General features: G+C 33.9%; 2 protein-coding genes across 2 annotated transcripts; one reads left to right on the plus strand and one right to left on the minus strand.

Moving 5' to 3' along the window:
• The first annotated feature begins 5,634 nt into the window (after window positions 1-5,634).
• Window positions 5,635-12,051, plus strand: LOC100809339 (transcription initiation factor TFIID subunit 10). Its single transcript, XM_003524699.5, has 8 exons — window positions 5,635-5,676; window positions 6,037-6,186; window positions 6,289-6,353; window positions 7,750-7,812; window positions 8,226-8,283; window positions 8,363-8,413; window positions 11,320-11,441; window positions 11,639-12,051. Exons 2-7 carry the CDS (start codon window positions 6,094-6,096, stop codon window positions 11,398-11,400), a joined length of 411 nt encoding a protein of 136 aa, XP_003524747.1. The 5' UTR covers window positions 5,635-5,676; window positions 6,037-6,093; the 3' UTR covers window positions 11,401-11,441; window positions 11,639-12,051.
• A 1,785-nt stretch (window positions 12,052-13,836) lies between these two features.
• On the minus strand, window positions 13,837-15,525 carry LOC112998350 (uncharacterized). The gene is made up of 3 exons (XM_026124303.1): window positions 15,439-15,525; window positions 14,407-14,499; window positions 13,837-13,977 (listed from the first exon to the last, which is right to left on the minus strand). Exons 1-3 carry the CDS (start codon window positions 15,523-15,525, stop codon window positions 13,837-13,839), a joined length of 321 nt encoding a protein of 106 aa, XP_025980088.1.
• Between the last annotated feature and the right edge of the window lie 4,621 nt (window positions 15,526-20,146).

Raw genomic sequence — 20,146 nt, forward strand, 5'->3', positions numbered from 1 at the left:
TTGTGATTGATTTTCACTTGTACAAATTTAATTATACAAGAATGGAACATAACTATGTAGATTTTGACAGTTGCATGAAAGAAACATGCATACTTGCAATTTTGCCTAAATTTGGGTTAAATAGTTTTAATTATGTCTTTAGTTAAAACCCTTTTTCAATTAGCCAAATGGCTTTGATGTGTGCCTGGTTGTTGTAGTTTTTCATTTGATATGCATATATTCATTGAATTTCGATAAGTATTCCACGTTGTTTCATGTTTTCAATTTAAACTAATATTATATTATAATATTCCTAAATATACGTAGGCTGCTGCTTCATGTTTTGATTTAAATTAATATTATATTATAATATTCCTAAATATACGTATGCATTTATATATTCATTGAATTCCGTAGTTTTTTAATGTACCTACATATATTCCTAACATTAACGTGTATATTATCATAATATACTATTATATGTTTAGTTATTATTATTATTATTATTATTATTATTATTATACATGTACATTACATTATTTATATTACAAATTGATATTTAGGATATTATAGTGTTATCATAGCATGATTTTGAAAATGCTTATTGTCATGGAATTGGAAACATAATGGTTTGATTGTTATATATGTGTATGTGTATGTTGTGACCTATGAACATTGTTATAAATGTTATGAAGATGTATAAATGAACGTGAGGTGGATTAAGTGATAAATTGAGGTGTTGCATACAATGAGTTTTGAGCTATGAACTATGTAATCACATAACTGTAAGATCATTTAAGGACGACGAGTTAATGCGCAACGAGTTTGTGATGGGTTCCACTGTGGGGACCCGGCGAGTTTAATCACTTGAGGCGTGACGAGTTAAAATAAATTTTGAAAATAATTGAGATTTTGAAAACAATTGAGTAGTTGTGTGTATTGAATAGTTTATAGGCAGAGTCTGTATATTAAAATATTTTCTAGATTGGACCTAAATCAGGAAGGGGAGGCCTTGACAGACTTCTCAGAGTCTAGGCCTTGGGGATAAATATACTCGATTTGAGTGCTCCTTTAAGCATGTGTCAATCCCACATGGTTGGAGCATTCTCGCAAAACAGAGTGAGACTAACTGATCTCCCTATGATTTCACTTAGTAAGAGTGACCTGACTTATTCATTGTGAGGCATGTCTTGTCATGTACTCCTAGGTGCTTGACGAGGTTTTTCACTGAAAATGATACCACATTGCATGTAGGCTTGAGTATAGTGTATCTGTTGCATAATGCTTGTGTTTGACTTTCATTGAGTTAACGATTGAGGTTTTGGTGTTATTTTTTGGAGTGTGTGAACTTGAATAAGTGTGAATAATGTGTGTGATTTTGTGTAGTGAGGTTGTTTATGTAAATTCAGCTCTAAGTATTATATGTTTCACATGCTCTAGTATTCTATTATATACAAATGTGATAACTCATTTCCGGTGTGTATTTGTATTTGGGTTGAATGTCATTTTGTTTCAGGTGAACCAACATATGATGAGTTTCATGCTGGAGATGGAGAGGCTTAGCCTGTGCCAGGGAAATGCTCTAATAAATGTGACATCAGGGCATAGGGTTTCATTTCATATGTTATAATTCCATGAATAATATAGTTGTTTTATGTTTTCCGTTTTTAGCTTGACTTCTTCTCATTCAGAATGAGCGGCCTTGTTTTGAGCCAAGATGATTTTATCATTTATTTGGACAAGTTCTATTATGATTTCACTAAGTGAATGTGAACCTTTTACCCTTTTGAAATATTTTTTATTTAAATGTGTTTTAAAACTTTTAATTAATTCCACATTTCTATTCCTTTTATTATTAGTACATATATGTATGGGGTAGGGGTGTCACACTGATCTCCTTCGGTTAACCAAAGACCTTGGACCTTTGAAACTAACTCAATTCTTCTTGATAAACAACTTAGACTAGCTCAGTTTGTAGATCCTCTTCTAACTTCCACAAAAATAGGTTGGCATTCCCTTCATAGATCCTCCTTAGAATGCCTCCATGCGACCTATAAGATTATTCTTCTTGCCTCGAATACTTCCAAACACCTTCATTCTCCACACAACAAGATTATTCTTCAATTGAATATTATTCATGAATGGACCGTCATTTTGCCAAGAGTTCTGAAGAAGCAAAAGATAACTAGGATGAGCCATCCAAGCACATTCAAATCTAAATGGGTTTAGAAAGAGGCTCATCACCTTCTCATCTAGGGAAATTAAAATAGGATGATGATCCAAGAATTCCACCCTAGAAAGGACACAACACTAGCTTGAGGAAAAGAAAGCCTCCACCCATCATTACAAAGGGCACTATCCAATTTTTCATAAATACTATCCAACCCATGATGCTTTGGGCCTCTCCAAGTAAACCTGGGCCCAATGGCACCAAGGTCCCTATGATTATATTATCATTAACTCTATCAACAAATCTCTTACATTTTCTGTTGGAGACCAACACATCACCCTTCTTCTCTAGTAAGGACATAATGTCATTAAAATATCCTGCCAAAAGCTAACTGCCTTGCATATCCTTTGCTAGTTCTGAAATAGAATCCCACATCAAAGTTCTCTATGATTCATTTGGGTTGGCGTAAATCAAGGTGAAAAACCAGGGCTCTTTTCCATCATATAGAATTTTAAGATGCATAAATTGAGGGTGTTTACTTTCAACCATAACCTGAACATTTGAAGACTTCTAGACAACAAGGATTCCTCTCGCCTACCCCTGCCCAGCAACAAAATCAAAAGAATCATACCCTAACAAGTTGATAGTTCTAGTCAACTTGCCAGTGTTACATCTTATTTCCAAAATGGCTATAATATCAAGATGATGAACATCCACATATTGTCAATAGTATCACAGAAAGGACTTGTTAGCCGCCTTCTACAATTCTAGACAAATAAATTATGATTTTTAATTATCATAACAAACACAAAGTTATGATTCCAACCTATCAGCTCCTTGCAAAGGAATTGTCTCCATCACAATATCCATCACCCTTATCCTTGAACTCACCCTACCCACAATAATGTTAGGAAAGTCCAAAGGAAGCTTATCCAAAGTCTCAATTCCTTGGTCAGGAGACCTAGAGGAATGACGAAGATCCTCCCTGCCTTCTTGAAAGTCCATTTTTCTATTCTGGGGATCTAATTGAGACTTCCCAATTTCTTGGACCATCGGGTAATCCTCTCCTTGATTACTAATGGTAGAACCTCCCCTTGTTTTTCATATTTCCCTCTCTCCCGTGTTAAAGTATTTTGGTCCACTCTCATTGTTCTCCCAATACGATCCCTTATAGCATTCCAAATTTTGGAGTCATAACACTCAATGGGTAAGCCAAAAAACCTTACCCGTACAACAACCTTTTCTAGAGCCTCACTTGAAGGATGGAAGTTTGGCATCCACTCACGAACAACCAAATAATGGTCATATATAAGCCATGGCCCCTCAATTTGTGCCTTCATCATATCCTCTTTATGAGAGAAGTAGACTAGGAAGTAGTCATTCCCAATGTCAATCATATGCAAGATATCTTCCTTATACATATTGACTTCAATCTAGTCTCCAAAGCCCTATGACCTATTTTTCTTTCAAGAAGCTTGATCACCACTACTGACTTCCACGACCTATTAATCCTCTGCTACTCCTTCTCAAATAGAATGAAGGCTTTTCTACCACCTTAATATTCTCCAACTCCTTATTTTCTTCTTCATCTACATTCCAATCATCATCCATATCCTCTTCAATGAGCAAGGAAAACTCTTCATCACTACCCCCTAATAGAGCATTTTTATACTCATCTCCTTTAAGCCCAACCATCTTATCTTCTATGGGTTCATGAATACCAACATAAGAGACATGCTGAGAAGACTCCCCAAAGAAACCTTCCCCGTCCCCTTTAATTTTCTTCTTACTTCGGCCAAGCAAATCCTTCTTTTCCGCCATCAAGGGTCGTGAAACCCTAGCATAGTCAGTATTTTCTCTTTCGGACATTCTAGAAACATATGTATCGATAGAGATAGGATTTTTGTTTTAGTTTGATGCTGGATAAATTAATTAGAGGTTAAAAACATAATTCATTAGAAAATATTCCATGTATATATTCCCTCAAGCTCCTTAATTAATGGCATTATAAAGCACAACTCGCCAGTTGAATTGGCAATTCCCAACCTGCTCAACTGAGCTCAAATCGCCGGTGGCACTGGCGAGACCAGTGCCACGTGTCACCCCCAGTCCGAACTCGCCAATACCTTCTACGATTTGCATGGCTTTTACGTAAAAAATGACACCATATAGGAAATAGTTTGAAAAGAGCCCTATTTGCGGAAATAGTTTGTAAAACAAACCCCTTTTGGAAAATTTGCCTCTTTTTTCAGTTGATGTCCTTAATTTTCTTCAGAGAGGAACGAAGGTACATAATTGAATAGAAGTTGAGCATTTGACTTATTGATATACAGAGACCAAATTATTCATCTAAAGAGTCACTAAACGGTAAACTAAAATAAGAAAAATTAGTATATATGTTATCTATTTTCTCTCTCTCTCTCTCTCTCACTTATGCCTAATGGAGAAGTGGATATTTTCTTTTTCTTAACTCTCCCGTTCATCAGCAGAAAAAGCTTCTAACTAATCCGGAGTTTGGCTAAAAGGTAAATAAAGCCTAACTAATAATTGTTTTCATCAAAGATTGGACACGGGTAGAAGTGTATATTCTCAGCCATTTGTTGGAATGGAACTACCTTCCTCACTGTAAGAAGAAAACAAGTATTTGAAGACAGGGCACTTGAGGTTTTTCCAGCAGTGTAGAAGTTCTTCCACATACAGCAAGTCCCTCATCTTCCCTTCTTCCACAACCATCTCCACTAAATAGTTCTCAAATTTCTTGCATGCGTCTTCCACTTGAAGAGAAGCTTCCCTTTTGTCTACACTGCAAGCTATAATAAATTTTCATTTTGTTTGGTTTTTCACCAATTGATTTGGTCGTATCCATCTTCTAAACTGCTTCAGATGCTGCCTTGTCCAAACCTAACCTTTCCAACTCATCTGAAAAATCATCTGAATCTGTTATGCTGATTATTTATTGGCTATGGTGATTGGTGAGTATCAGGAAATGAACCATTTATCACATTTCCTTATACTCCAGTAAGGCTTTGTTGATGACATCTCCTACACGAGCATAATATTGCTTACACATTCCAAAAGCAACCGTGTGAAAACTATTAACGATTTTTTTTAAACTAAAAAAAATTAAAAGACTAAAGTAAAAAAAGCCCATTATTTAATAGGGGTGAAGGGCTTATTTAAGCCATATAAAACTAAAAAACACTTGTAAAAATATTATTTTATTTTATTCTCATATTTATAAGAAAGGTAGGTAATTCTTGTGCAAATCTGCTAATTTTAGTGTTTTTACTAGCAATTCTTACACTTGGTGGAACTATTCCCCTCTTTTGTTAAGAAAGAGTTCCTAAAAAATAGACTAAACATCCCTAATTACAGGTCTTGCTGACTTTGTTGTTGGGTCTTGGCCCAGCTAGTCCCCACTCAACTTGTGTTCTCTTCTTTTTGCTTATTTTTAATCCCATTGTTGAGGGGTGTTATTGTGTGCCATTTTGGGATGGATGCCAACCTAGTTGGGGGTTTCCTTAGTTGTATCAAGCTTCACTCTCTTATTTTATATGAAAAAGAAAAGTTCATGAATTTAGTATATGTTTGATTTCATATGGAGAATTAATTTTAAGTTTTCTTTTTACTTTATTTTAGATAATTTTTTACATATTTTAGAATTGATTAAGTATAAAATTAATTTTTAGAATTGATTAAGTATAAAATTGATTTTAAGTTGATATGATTCTAAATAATTATTAAGTTAAAAAAATAAATTATACTGTATAAATTTTACCTTTAAATTGACTTTATAATAAAAAAACATTTCAACATGAATAAAGTCACTTTAAAATCAATTTATCCAAAATTCTCCAATTAATTTTGCTTCGAATTTCTTGTCACAGTCTCTGCTTCGCTGCAAACAGTGATTCACTGATCATTGAGTAGTAGTGATTGGAAAGATGAACCAGAACCCGCAATCAAGTGATGGAAGGAACGATGACGATTCTGCTCTCTCTGATTTCCTCGCTTCCTTAATGGATTATACTCCCACTGTATGTAACCTACTTTCCCTTCATCTTCCTTTATTTTTATTTTATCTCGCTTTTCTTCTTCCCTATGTTACAATATTTAATCAACCCCCTTTGTTCATTTAGATACCCGATGAATTGGTGGAGCATTACTTGGCCAAGAGCGGTTTTCAATGTCCCGATGTTCGATTGTGGGTACTTCTTTTCTTTATTATTCACTATAAATCAGTTTTTTTATTTTTTATTTTTTATTTTCGTACCATTGTTTTTCTGTTTCATAATTGTTATTAGCTCCTTCAGAAAATTGGAACACTGGAATTGAATTTTGTGCAAGGTTTCTTGTGATGAAACAAATTATTAATTGCTATGGTTCTCTCCTGCCCTTTCTTGGGTTCAATGGTTCGAATGATGCTTACTAATGAATTTGTTTCCCATCTTTCTCTGCCCTAATTTTAACATTTAAGAGAGAGAGAGAGATGGGTTAAGGGTGTGTAGGAAACCTCTTAAGACCGACCAAGATTGGTTAATTACTTTTTTGCATCTTGCTGGAGTTTGGACTGTTGGCTAATGAATGTAAAATTAACCCTTTTGTGGCAGTTTTTGACTGAGCTATATAGTATTTGTTTTCAACTAATTTGCTCCCTCTCTCTCTCTCTGTGGTAAGTCTTTGTCTGTTTTGAGTTTTTGGCTGTTAATGTGGTTATCATGCTAAACGATGTAAATAAAAGGGAGATAAACTGAAAGTCCATGTATTTGCAAAAAGTTGAGTGCTAGTGCAATACGATATTATGATAAGTTTGTTGGATATCTCTACATATTTGATGTATAAAAATTAAAGGCAGAAAACTGATCTTTGCATGGAAATAAAGAACCACAGTTCTTTGAACCCATCACAGCCTTGTGTACCTCTGGCCTTTTAGCCTGCAATCTGAGAGTTTTTAAGTTGTTTAGAGATATATGAGACGCATTATCTAAAACATATAAAAATATAAGAGATTAACAGTTTATATTTCATTTACGCTTTCTGTGCAAAACATTGACTCTTGCCTTTATTTTTTTAATGTATCTTACTCTTTATGTGGGATCATTTAACATGGTACAGTCATTATATTGGGAATGAGCGCTGACTGTTAAAGCAATTTAAGTCAGAGAGTGATAAACTTCGTACCCCATTGCCCAGAAGCTCTTCGCTATGCGAAGGTATGGGGGAGGGATGTTGTACGCAGCCTTACCCTTGCATATGCAAAGAGGCTGTTTTCGGATTCGAACCCATGACCAACAAGTCACCAAGGCACAACTTTACCGCTGCACCAGATGAAATATGCAAATTGTGTTGCTCTGATTTTCTAGCTATTTTTTTTTTCTTTCCACTCTTACTGAGGTTTATTTGGATTTCTTGCTGTTTATTGTTGTTTTGAACTTCTAATAACATTGAAAATAAGTGCTTGTTCATTGGGATTCAACACTTCTTCCATTTTGGTTGACTATTGTTGACTGATTTATTTCTACATTAAGTTTGATTCTTAGCCCCTGCATGTCTTGTTCATATATTGTGTGCTTGACTTGAAATGCTCATAACTATTTCAGGACTAGGTTGGTAGCTGTTGCCACTCAGAAGTTTGTAGCTGAAGTTGCAGGAGATGCACTTCAGTATGTTCATTCTACCTATGTTTTTTTATTGGATCTTCACCTTCTATCTTTTATTTGGTTTTATTTGATTTATATTTAACCTTGAATCACTGCATCACAGCTAACTGTTTGTGTGCATAGTAAATTTGGGCGCTATTCTTCTGTTGAAATTTGTTTCTGGTTTCCTAAAATGTATTGAACATTTGGCAAAAGTTAGTTCATGCATGTGAGCAAAGGTGAGAAGTGTCTGATGGAAATTTTTTTCTTTAATGAGTGCATGTCTAAGGCATTATGTAGGAAATGCACATACATGAGTGCATTACTATTTCTTTTTTGGCTAAGTCATAAGTGCATTATTATTAGTCATTCAGTTGCCCTGTCTTTCTTTTACGTGTCCATGCTGGCGTGATGAGTTGACTAGATGCTAACTGTAGGCACTGCAAAGCAAGACAAGCAACAATTCCAAAAGACAAAAGAGACAAGCAGCAGAAGGTTTTGATTGCTTTTAACTGGTTTTGTCTTTACAATCATTCTGTGTGTAGAGTACTTACATTTTTTCCATCTATAACAGGATAAGCGCCTTGTTTTGACAATGGAAGACCTTTCAAAGGCATTGCGTGAGGTAAGAATAGTTCTCTATTTCAAAGGCATTGCGTAGGAGTCATTGCAAATTTGCAATCGATTATTGTATTATAGATGTTTACCCTTACTAGGTAATATCCACTCTTCTCCTGGCTATATATATTCACTCCGACACACCAGCCATCTTTAAGCCTTTGCTTTGTTAGCTTACCTAGCTATTGCATACAGTCGGTACCCCTGGTCTTTGGGTCTTAGCATCAGCAATTCCACTCTCTTCAAGCCTATTGCTCATCTTTTCTTAGTATGCTGCTCTGTTGCAAGTTTATAGAAAAAGATGGTGATTGTGGCTAATATTCACTAGGCCCAGTGTGACATCCTCTACCCCGACATACATATCTATATAATATCATGCATGAAAATTCAAAATTAATTAAAATGATTTTATTCAATAAACATAAAGGAGTTCACGTGGGTAAAGGATCACATTCGCTTTACTATTACTAAATAAAACTTATTAAAAACATATATCATTCATGATAAGGCCTTCAAAGGTTACAAAACAAATCTTGTTAAACAGTGAAATAAAATAAAGTAAAATAACATCATGCAATTGAATGTCACATCCTATCAAAATATTGTGTCCCAGCATCCTCTAGCATGAGATTCTTTAAAGTCCTCCACCTAATCATCCGCTCTCACGAACACAAGGTTCGACATCATTACAAGATCCAAATACAAACAACACACAGGAAATGAGTTATTACATTTCTAATTAAAATACAGATAAATAAAGACATAATCAATATAAATTATAGAAGTATTTATAACATAACTCAACTTAATACAATTCACATTACTTCACCACTTTATCATTTAAAATTCATTTTTTAATCACTAATCACGTTACACATGAATCACACACTTGAGTTAAGACGTAACAACACTCATCAATTTCATAATAAACAATTCACAGACGTTATGTAACAATTATACTAAGACTCAAGTCTATATGTAATGTGGTACCATGTCAGTGAAAAACAATACCAGGGCGCTTAGGAGTGCATAACAAGGCACGTCATACAATGGGTATGTCAGGTCATTTTCACTAAGTAAAATCATAAGGTAACCAATTAGGGTCATTCTGTTTTGCAAGAATACTCCAATCATATGGGATCAACATAAACTTAAAGAAGCACTCAAATCGAGCATATTTACTCCCAAGGTCTAGACTCCAAAGAATCCGTTAGGGTCTCACCTTCTCGATTCAAATCCAACCTCTAAAACAACTTTTGCATGTAGACACTGCTCATAAATTATACAATATCCACAACCTCACACTTATTTTCAAACACATTTAACATAATGCGCTACAATTTAATACCTCAGGTTCCTAACTTAGAACCCTACACTTTCCTTTTAACACCTTGTGCATTGCGCTACAATTTAACACCTCAGGTTCCTAATTTGGAATCCTACACTTTCCTTTTAACATCTCGCGCATAAATATTTTTTCTCAAGGTAAACACCAATTGGACTATTGTATAATTCACAACTCATAACACAAATAATATCACTTCAAGTATTAACAACACACTTATTCACAATCAAATTTCATGTTCATAATTTTAACATATCACATTACAATTCACTATCACATGTTTACGTGTATCTCACAAATCAACGCATGTTCAATTTATTCATTACACATAATTTCATGATCCCAATATAATAATTTATCACGCTAATCTAGTAAATCTTGTCCAAAATACAAACAAATTATATGAAAACACTTCTCATAGCATGTGAAGTAAAACCCCTCAAACAATTTCACATAATCATATCGGAAGAATTACAATATAATAAATATCCCAAAATAAACCTCAATTTGATCCTTTAATGATTTTTACATATCTTTATGCTAATTCCAATTGCGATAAACTCATTCCTTACCTTTAAGCGGAGTCACGTGTGTAGTTCGACAATAATAATTGCATCTCTAGCGGTTTCCTAAGATTTCTCTCTCAAGTTTTTCTTCTGGTTGCTCTGTTAGGGTTTTCAAACATTAGAGAGAAGGAGAAGGGATTGAAACTCCATTCCACTGTCCACGTGTGAGGGAAATTTCTCTCACCACAAACATAATTTCCCAAATTCCAACGGTGGGGATGTGAGAAAATGTGTTCCGGACCTGGTGTCCAAATTTCACGACGATTTAACGTTTAACGAGTTTAGATCGTAGTTTTATTGGGATAGATTTGGGTGTATACGGAAAAAATAAAGAGCTATGTGTGAGGGACATTCCCCTCGTCACATACATTATTTCAAAAATCCCAACCGTGGGTATGCACGAAAATAAGTTCTGAACTTGGTGTTCAAGACGATCTAGCGGTTAATGAGTTTTGGATCGTAGTTTTTCTGAGACAAATTTGAGTGTATGCAGGAAAAAGAGAGAATTTTGGGAGAGGAAGATAGAAAAATGAAATTGAGAGGAAGAGAAAGCGTATAGACATATCGTCAATGTGAAAACTGACCTAGTATGTCTCTATTTATAATTAGGGTACGCAAGGTCTATTATTTATTCTATTTTTCTTTATTTTATCATTTTATAAAAAAAATTCTATTTTACTCCCTATCAAATGAATAAATAAAATATTTTTTTTAAGAACATGTATTTATTTTATTTACCTTAAAATTATTATTTTAATTAATAAAATTATTTCTCCTTATTTAATTATAAAAATCTTATTATTTTTCTAAAATTCTTTATTTTTAAATGAAATCTTTTTTAATTTATTTTACGAAAAATAGGATGCTACATGGAGTGGGCAGAGGGCCTTAACAAAGTTATGACAATGTTATGGTGTTAATTGAGCTCTAGGATTAGAGCAAATTGTGCTGATATGTAAATATTACTTTACATTTAGTCCACTTATTATCTTTTATGAACAGTATGGCGTGAATTTAAGGCATCAAGAATATTTTGCTGATAGTCCTTCTACCGGAATGGATCCTGCTACTCGTGAAGAATGAGTCCTTGTTTGTGTGTTCAGGCTTCTAAAATGTCGTGTTTAGTAAGTATTTCTATATACAAATTCTGAATTGAATGTATTCTATTGATATGTTGCTAGTTCTCTAGTTTTATGCACTGTATCTGAAGTCATAGCACAGCATGCCCATTTTATGTAGTTGGATACACATCATATTACTGGCTTCAATTTGTGTTTCATTCCATGTTTTTAACTGGTTAATTACCAAATATGTTTTGTAGGAGCATAGTTAATGGAACAATTTTCAGGATATGATGCTCAAACTATAACAACCTCTTCCTCGAATCTGCCAAAGCAATGCAATTGTTCACCACTAACATTAATGGTGCTTGTAGAAATTCGTGAATCTGATTATCAGCAATGAACTCATCTTATGTTTCTCTGTTTTTTTTTTTTTTTAAATGCCCCCCGTTTGTATCAGCAATGAATTTTCACTTAGTATGGGATTTGACATAATGCATTGTAGAAGTCATAAAGGTTATTATGTCCATCCGTTTTCAATTAATCTTTTTTTTTTCTCTCAGGAAAACAGAGACACTAACAGTAGTATATCGTGACTTCATTTGTAAAACAACTTGCGTTTAGTCTGCATCATTGTTCTCCTATTTTATGTTAGCAATATTTGATGTTTCAATGTTTGTGCAGCCTTCATTCTCCTTCCACTATTTGGTTAATAACCCACGGCTGCCAGTAGGCATTGGCGGACTTTCATGTGACTGTCATGTTATTTCAAAATATTATTAACTAGTATCTTAGTAAATGTGACTGTCATGTTATTTCAAAATATTATTAACTAGTATCTTAGTAAGTGAAATTTATAGGATAAATGTTTTTTTATCAATTAACATTAAAATTTATAAATAAATAAACTATATTATGATTAAATATTTTGAACAAATAAATTATATTATGCATTTATCAGAATAATTTGTAATTTATATTGTCATAAAGATTATTTTTAATTATTGATGTGTAAATAAAATATTGAAATTCAATCTATAAATAAAGATGAAAAGGGTAGATTAAAAGAGATAAGCGGATAAGAAAATCAACTTTATGGATAAACAAATGATGGTTTGAGAATAAAATTTGGGTTAATTGTCAAATGCATGCTGGATATTTTCTGCATGTCTTTCAAATTAAGAGTTTCAAGTTTGCTTCTTGGTAAAGTATCATTCATGTTTATAATAACAGAGCACAGAGAGTTAGCAATATCATGTAACCACTTGGGATGTTAGATCTTAGTTTCCGGGATAGTTATAGAATATGTGAAGAATTCCAAAGGAGAAAAACATTCATATCATGCATTCATGAACTTTAAAGCCAAACCATCCCAACTTTTATTTAGATATCTAATATAAAGGAAATGAATGGCAAAAAATTGTAACTTGTAACACCATCATGTCATATAAAACTGCCGCGAATAATACCAAAATCACAATAATTCCAACAGAGATATGACACAAAACAACTGAATACAAGTTCATCATCAAATTAAGAGTACACAAACAAAGATAAAAGTCATGAACAACATTTGATTTCACTTTTGACCTTAATTTCTAGGCATCAATCCATTACCATAACAACTTGTCCAACGATACTATCAAATTATGGTGAAGTCCTCCTCCTCTTGGTCGTGGGAAGAAGTTGTTCCATGCTTTCTTAATTTTCTGTATTAGAACCTCCAACTCCATTTCCAATTGCTCTAGACTGTGACTCATTATCCGAGATTTGAGTAATGATTTCCAATTCAAATATTTCCTTGCTACTACTACCAAACAGCTTCAACCCCAATTCTGAGGGATACACTGGGAAGACCCCACACCCTCTTATGCTTTCTTGATCGGGTTCATGTCTAAACCGGTGACAGCAATCAAATTCAAATTTAAATTCTATGTTGCTGAAAAAATCACATATTTTAACATATGAAAACAGCACATGATCAGAAATTAAATTTGTGCAAGGTATGGAGTTCCTGTCCCTTGGAGAGAATGATGCAATAAATGAAACCACAAAAGTTTGGCAGTGGGAGATAAGGAACTGTTATTGAACTCTCTTCTGTGCGAAACCAACACTCATCAGTGACATGGTCTCCCGAGAAGATGAAATACCCACTGTCATAATCCTCGCCATCAGGTAAGTTGTGCAGGTGGCTCTGTAACATGTGTTGTAACACTAGCCGTTGAGTGAAGTCTGTCTCCAAAGAAGTGCAGTTAAAGGCCCTCATTTCTTTCAGGGATGATGGAAGCTCTGGCAGAGACATAAGTTTCCTACAACCATCTAACCAAAGCCTTTCCAACATTGAAAGGTTTTTTTATGCTTGTAGGAAAGCTCTCAACATTTGTTCCATCAAGGTCTAACATTTGTAAAGACGATAAATTGGCAATCTTGTGAGGGAGTGCTTGTAAGAATGACAGACTCAGTTCAGTGTTAAGATTGTTACAACCCTTAGAGAAACAAAACGAAGTTCCTTATTGTGCCAAATTGAGGTTGGCAATGCACATCTAGCTGTGTCTTCTAAATCCAAGACCATCATTTCCTCTGATATCACTGAGAATTCCTTGAGAGATAAACTACCATTAAGATCAAGTTCACAGAGAGATTTTGAATGAACATGAAGGCTTTCAATCTTTTTACAGCCACTTAAATAAAAATATTTAAGCTTGGGGAGAAATAACATAGATGGAGGCAGCTGACTCAAGCTTTCACAATAACGAAGAGATACACTTTCAAGTTTTTCTGTCTTAGATAAGTCTGGATCTCAATCAGGTCTTGGGAGTCCCAAAGGCCAATTCTCTTCAAAACAAGATTCTCTAATAAAAACAATGCGTGAAATTGTTCAGAAATTGTTAAGTTCAAAATCATGAGCCTTAACTAAAAGAGAAACTTAAGCATACATAGAAGCACATCATCCTAGGCACGGCTCTTGTGAATATACTTTAAATTTGTTTTTACTCCAGTGCCCTCTATGGATTTTAAGAAATCTCACGTTAGTTATCTTTGCAAGGGAATCAGAGCTCAAACCTAGATCCCTGGTTAATGTATCCAAATCTAAAATTATGCCTTCAACAACATCAGTTCCCTGACAAACAAAATTTAGAATAATAGTTAGTAGGACTATCATACTAGCCACGTTATAAAAAAATACATGCATTAAGAGAAAGAAATAATTGAATATTCCACTTACCATTTCATTTTTCAATACATCATACACTTCCTCAGGTTTCCATAATCAACTTCGTCTTCCAGGATCTTTGATAGATTCTTGACGAACAATTTCCTGATCCATTGCTTGTATCAAGTCATGCATTTCTATCTTATTGCAACCTGAAATTGTTATGAGAGATTTATCTAAAAGGACTTCTATCCCAGATGCTGCAAAGAAATTGCAAGCTTCCAGTATACTTGCTACCCATTCTCTTCCTTTTCCTTTAAAGAAGCATGCAATGTCTAAAAAGATGCCCTGTTGAGAGCTATCTAAGCCATCATAACTTAATTTTAATGTGACATTAATTTATTTTCGTACTAGGAATCATTTGAAGTTTTCTCAATTCACTTTCCCATATGTCTTTACTTCTTATACGAAGACTTGCACCCAGAGCTTTTAAAGCTAAAGGAATACCTTCGCAATAGGAAATTACACTTCTTGATAGATCTTCATACCCATGTTTAGGTTGTTTTTCTCTAAAAACAGTCAAACGAAAAAGTTGAAGACTATGATCAAAACTCAATTCTTTGGTATTATATATTTGATCAACTTGGGTCAATATTTGCTTATTTCTAGTTGTAACAATAACTCTACTTCCTGGTCCCAAGAAATCATAATCTTCAATTAGATATTCTAATTGCTGAGGTAGCCACTTCATCCAACACAACTAAAACTTTTTTACATCCAAGCCTATTCATGACAAAATGGGGTACAAAAAATGTGCATCAAAACAACAATTTTTATTATCTAACAACTTGGAAAAAGTTCATTGCGTAAAGCTTCCAGGCCACACTTGTCTGATTTTTCCCTTACATTTGTGAGGAAGCAACCACCTTCGAACTCATGAGACAGTTTGACATATAGAGCCGTAGCAAGGGTGGTCTTGCCTATGCCTCCCATGCCTCATATTCCAAGGGTTCTAACTTCACTTAACCTAATTTTTAGAAATGATTCAATTGTTCATAATTGTACTCAATTCCAACCAGTCCTTTAAGTTGGCTAGGATATCTAGGAGTCAATTTTCGCAAGACGTCTCCAACAATGTCCTTAAGGAGTTCAGATTCGGTCCTAGCATATGACAAAGGGTAACAAATGAGATAAATAATGTGTTGTATGTCTAATAAACTCAATTTTTTTTTTAAAAACTATCAATTATTACATAATCAAGGACCAATGTGGTAGTGTAATAGAGAAAAACAAAAAAAAAAGTAATTGGGTAATAAAAATCCAATGACCCATAAAAGATAATCAATGCCTCTGTTTTCTCTATACAGTGAACTTATTAAGCAAAATACTATGAAAGTGGTTATACTACGAAAGTATACTCACATGCATGTAAGTTAGCAAGTAAACATACAGGGAATGTAATGGATACTGATAGAATACTATTTTTTAAAAGTCAGGGTGTAATGAATATGCGATTATGTATCATACGATTGGTGTCATAATTGTATCACATGATTTGTGTCAAAAACTCAAAATTTATCATTCGTATCTTTTTGTTGGATTTAGAAACAAATTTGGTCAACTCAATTTAAAACAATACTAGTACATTATCTTTCTCAATTTTTTCTTCCAAGAAAACTATTCAGGCTTAATTTTATTTACCTATTTCGAGAATCCCATCCTGCTAAATTGGTTACTTCAGTCAGAGCAGCTTTCCATTTGTTGCACCTAGGTTCTTCCTCATGTTTTGAAAAGGCTTGCTCATAACTCCCATTTTGCTTCCTCACATGGGATGGATCTATATTGTAGAAAGCCGGTATGACAATTTGTGCTTGCTTTTTCTTGCATTCCTGAATCTTGCTAAGTTCAACCAAGCACCACTTTGAGGAAGCATAGTTCTCTCAGAAGATGACAACTGATGCATGAGAATCTTTGATGGCCTTAACGATTGCTGGAGAGATTTCATCTCCCTTTTCAAGCTGGTAGTCCATATAGGTTTCAATTTTCTTTTGCATCAAAGCTTCATAAAGATGGCTTGTGAAGTTCTTACGGGTGTCCTCACATCGAAAGCTTAGAAAAACACCATATTTTCTAGAAGAGTTAGAGGAAGAAGCAAAATCACTAAAGATTTGCTGCTCAGCCATTATGAATTTCAAGTGTTGCACCTGCAATGATTATAACACTACACTTGAAAGAAATATACAAAAAAAAAGCTTTTATGTTTCGATGTGTTCTTGACACTTGTCCTTAATATTATTAGTTGAAATTTATAAATCTGTCTAATATGAGATCAAATTTTTCAAACTTCTAAGTTGATACTATTGCTCACTTATGGAAGGACAAATAGACAAATGTTAGCCAAATTTCTACCGTGACTTAGAGTGTTTTGTGATCCTTGGAGATATCTTTTGCCTTGACTAGTAGCTTGCTTTTGACTTGGGTTAGCTGATAGTCCATTTGAACGTATCAGAAGTTCAATAAAAAAAATTAGATATAAAAAAGCCTAATAACATGAACAATGAATCAAAACTTCAAATTACACTAAAGCAGTGTAGATCGAAACCTAAAGTCCTTAACTTCAAATTCAGATCAATATTTCTTCGACATTTTATCAAACAGATGACTGTCTAATACCTACCATTGATTGAAAATATGCAGTATGTTCGTGAGTCATGACACTGCAGCTGTTCAATGGCCATATGTTTAGAAAATACTCTCAACTTTAAATACAAAGTAGTATCAATTAACAGAACATAACATTAATTTAACAGCTGAATCTTTTGTTTCAACTTCTTTACAGAGCAAATGGTGCTTGTTTTTCATCTGTATGCTAGAAAACAAGGACTACTAAAACAGAGGAAGCAAGTAGAAATCGGTCCAATTTGTAATAAAGCTTTATATTGATTGGCCTGAAAATAAAACCTGAAATTTGTGTTAATTGAGAGTTATAATGTGTGTTTGCTTTCCATCAAACCAAACAAGGTTGAAGTCTAGCATGCATGGTTCAACTTCTATTATTAATAGTAGATGCTATTTAGAACATTAACTAAGCCTTAAACAACTTTAGATCCTGAGAAAAATGTTGACGGTAACATTCCATTTTTCATAAAATAATTTAAAAATAATTGTTATCTATAAATAAATAGAGTTTTAAAAAAATAATCATGTTTTTATAAAGAAATAAATAATGAGAAATAATGGTTTGAAAAAAAAAAGATATTTGATTTATTAATTTGATAGGAAATAAAATATAATTTCTTTTTTATAAAATATTAAAAATAAATAAATAGAGTAATAATAAGTTGTGTGTAACCTAAGTATAAATAGCGATGTTAGGTCAGTTTTAGACTGACGATGTCTCTTCTTTCCCTCATTTTTATTTTCCCTCTTCTCCTCTCTAAAATTCTTTCTTTTTCCCGCAGCCCACAAAACCTCTCTCAGAAAAATGATGATCTCCGTCGTGAAATTTGAGTACCACGTTCACAACCCAATTTCAAGCATTCTCACCGTTGGAAATTGCAAAAACATGTTAGAGCTAAGAGAAATACCCTTCGCACCGTAGCTTTCTCTTTTCCCGTAGAAACCCAAAACGGTCTCAGTAAAACTACAATCCCAGTTTTGTTAACCGTTGGATTTTCATGAAATTTGGATATGTTGTTCGAAATTTAATTGCGCATACTTTTACCGTTGGGATTTACGAGATAATATTTTTGGAGGGAGAAAAAGGAATCGCATGAAGACAGTACGAGTGGAGGCTTCAATCAACTGACCAAACACAGGCTAAAGGCCCAAGTGGAGAAGGACGAAGACCCAAGTGGAGTAGGGCAAAGCCCCCGAGTGGAGAAGGATGAATACCCAAGTGGAGAAGAAGGCCCATACCAAATATGTTCTATTTTTACTAATAATTTTTATTTATTGTAATTTTGGCCCAAACTGTTTAGAAAATCCATGTCTATTTTTATCTTTTTGTTCAAGTACACTATAAGTATTGGTTTTTGTTTTCAATAAAAGAAACTTTTGGCATTTTCATAAAATTGGGTGTGAGCTTCTCTCTGGGTTCATTGTTGAACCAATCTTAGACTTATCAAGGTAATCCTTGTGGCGTATACCCTGACTTACCTTCCTTCACCGGAAATGACGTCTATCCTGACTTATCTTCCTTCACTGGAAGTGGCGTCATCCAAAACTCCGTAGCCTGTATCAAACGTTCCGCCCCGTAAGGTTGACATCATCTAGTATCAGAGCTTCGGCTCTTGATACAAGTTCTATCCTATCCTATTCTTTTTCTTTGTAATTTGTCCAGGTTCGTGTTTTGTCCTTGTTCTATTATTTGCATTCTTGTTTGCGTCTTGTTTTGTTCTTGTTTACATCTTGTTTCGTACTTGTTTGCGTCTTGTTGCTTTCTGGTTTTTGTTCTTGTTCTGTTATTTGTTTTCTTGTTTGCGTCTTGTTGCGTTCTTGTTTGTGTCTTTGTTTCGTTCTTGTTCTTGTTCTTGTCACGTTTTTTTTCTTGTTCTTGTTTCTTGTTTCTTTCAGACTTTGTATAAAAAAAAACTCTGTTTCAAGTTAAAAAAAAAGTTACATAAATTTTGAAAAAAAAAGAGAAGAAAAGAAGAAAAAAAAGAAGAAAGAAAGTGGGTGTTTGATCTTTGAACACAAATTTGAGGAATTTAGAGGCTTTTTTGGCAGAAAATCGTGTACCAAATCCCTTTATTTGGATTCTTCTCTGAATTCTGAGCGTTTTGATATATAGTGGGCCTCAAACGGACAACCGTAGCAAAAGTTATGAGCATTTGAAGTTTACTGGTCATATCTGTTATCTTATTTGTTATCATATCTGTTATCCAAATTAAATCTAATTTGTTATCCAAATCCAATCTAATATGTTATCCAAATAAAATCTAATATATTATCCAAATCAAATCTAATCTTTTATCCAAATCAAATCCAATCTGCTATCCAAATCAAGTCCAAGTTGTTATCCCAAATCAAATCTGTTACTCAGTCTGTGATAATTATATTGTCTTTCCTTTAATTTTATATTACCTTGTGTGTCTAATTTGGTCCATCCAGGAACTTAAGAGGGAACACGAGTGGTAAAAGACAAGAGGGAATACATTACACAAAAGCCTATATTGAGAGCATCAAACACGAGTGAACTACCATCAAAGAGAGAAACACGTGAGTAGAGTGTGGTGAGGTCCTTAATTTTTTTTTAATTTACTGCAAAATTCTTTGTTCCTTAATCATGGCAGGAGGCTCTCACCCAATTTTATGAAAATGTCAAAAGTTTCTTTTATTGAAAACAAAAACCAATACTTATAGTGTACTTGAACAAAAATATAAAAATAGACATAGACCTTCTAAACAATTTGGGCCAAAATTACAATAAATAAAAATTATTAGTAAAAATAGAACATATTTGGTATAGGTCTTCAGCAACAATTAATAGTTTTGATAGTGTCTCTGCCTCTGGGCCTTCATCCTTCTCCACTTGGGCCTTTAGCCTGTATTTGGCCAGTTTCAGGATTCTCATCAGAATTCTATCGGAGCAGTCAGAGGAATAACTGGAGGA

Source organism: Glycine max, chromosome 11 (assembly GCF_000004515.6).
Source record: "Glycine max cultivar Williams 82 chromosome 11, Glycine_max_v4.0, whole genome shotgun sequence".
Lineage (NCBI taxonomy): Eukaryota > Viridiplantae > Streptophyta > Magnoliopsida > Fabales > Fabaceae > Glycine > Glycine max.

Bases quoted from the DNA above. Each gene is read 5' to 3' on its own strand.
- LOC100809339 (XM_003524699.5), top strand. From the start codon at position 6,094: ATGAACCAGAACCCGCAATCAAGTGATGGAAGGAACGATGACGATTCT. The intron at 6,354-7,749 runs GTGGGTACTTCT...TAACTATTTCAG, and splicing joins CAATGTCCCGATGTTCGATT to GACTAGGTTGGTAGCTGTTG. The intron at 7,813-8,225 runs GTATGTTCATTC...TGCTAACTGTAG, and splicing joins GTTGCAGGAGATGCACTTCA to GCACTGCAAAGCAAGACAAG.
- LOC112998350 (XM_026124303.1), bottom strand. From the start codon at position 15,525: ATGGGAGGCATAGGCAAGACCACCCTTGCTACGGCTCTATATGTCAAA. The intron at 14,500-15,438 runs GTAAGGGAAAAA...TTTGTTTGTCAG, and splicing joins GTGGTTGCTTCCTCACAAAT to GGAACTGATGTTGTTGAAGG. The intron at 13,978-14,406 runs GTGAGATTTCTT...TTATCTCTCAAG, and splicing joins CCCTTGCAAAGATAACTAAC to GAATTCTCAGTGATATCAGA.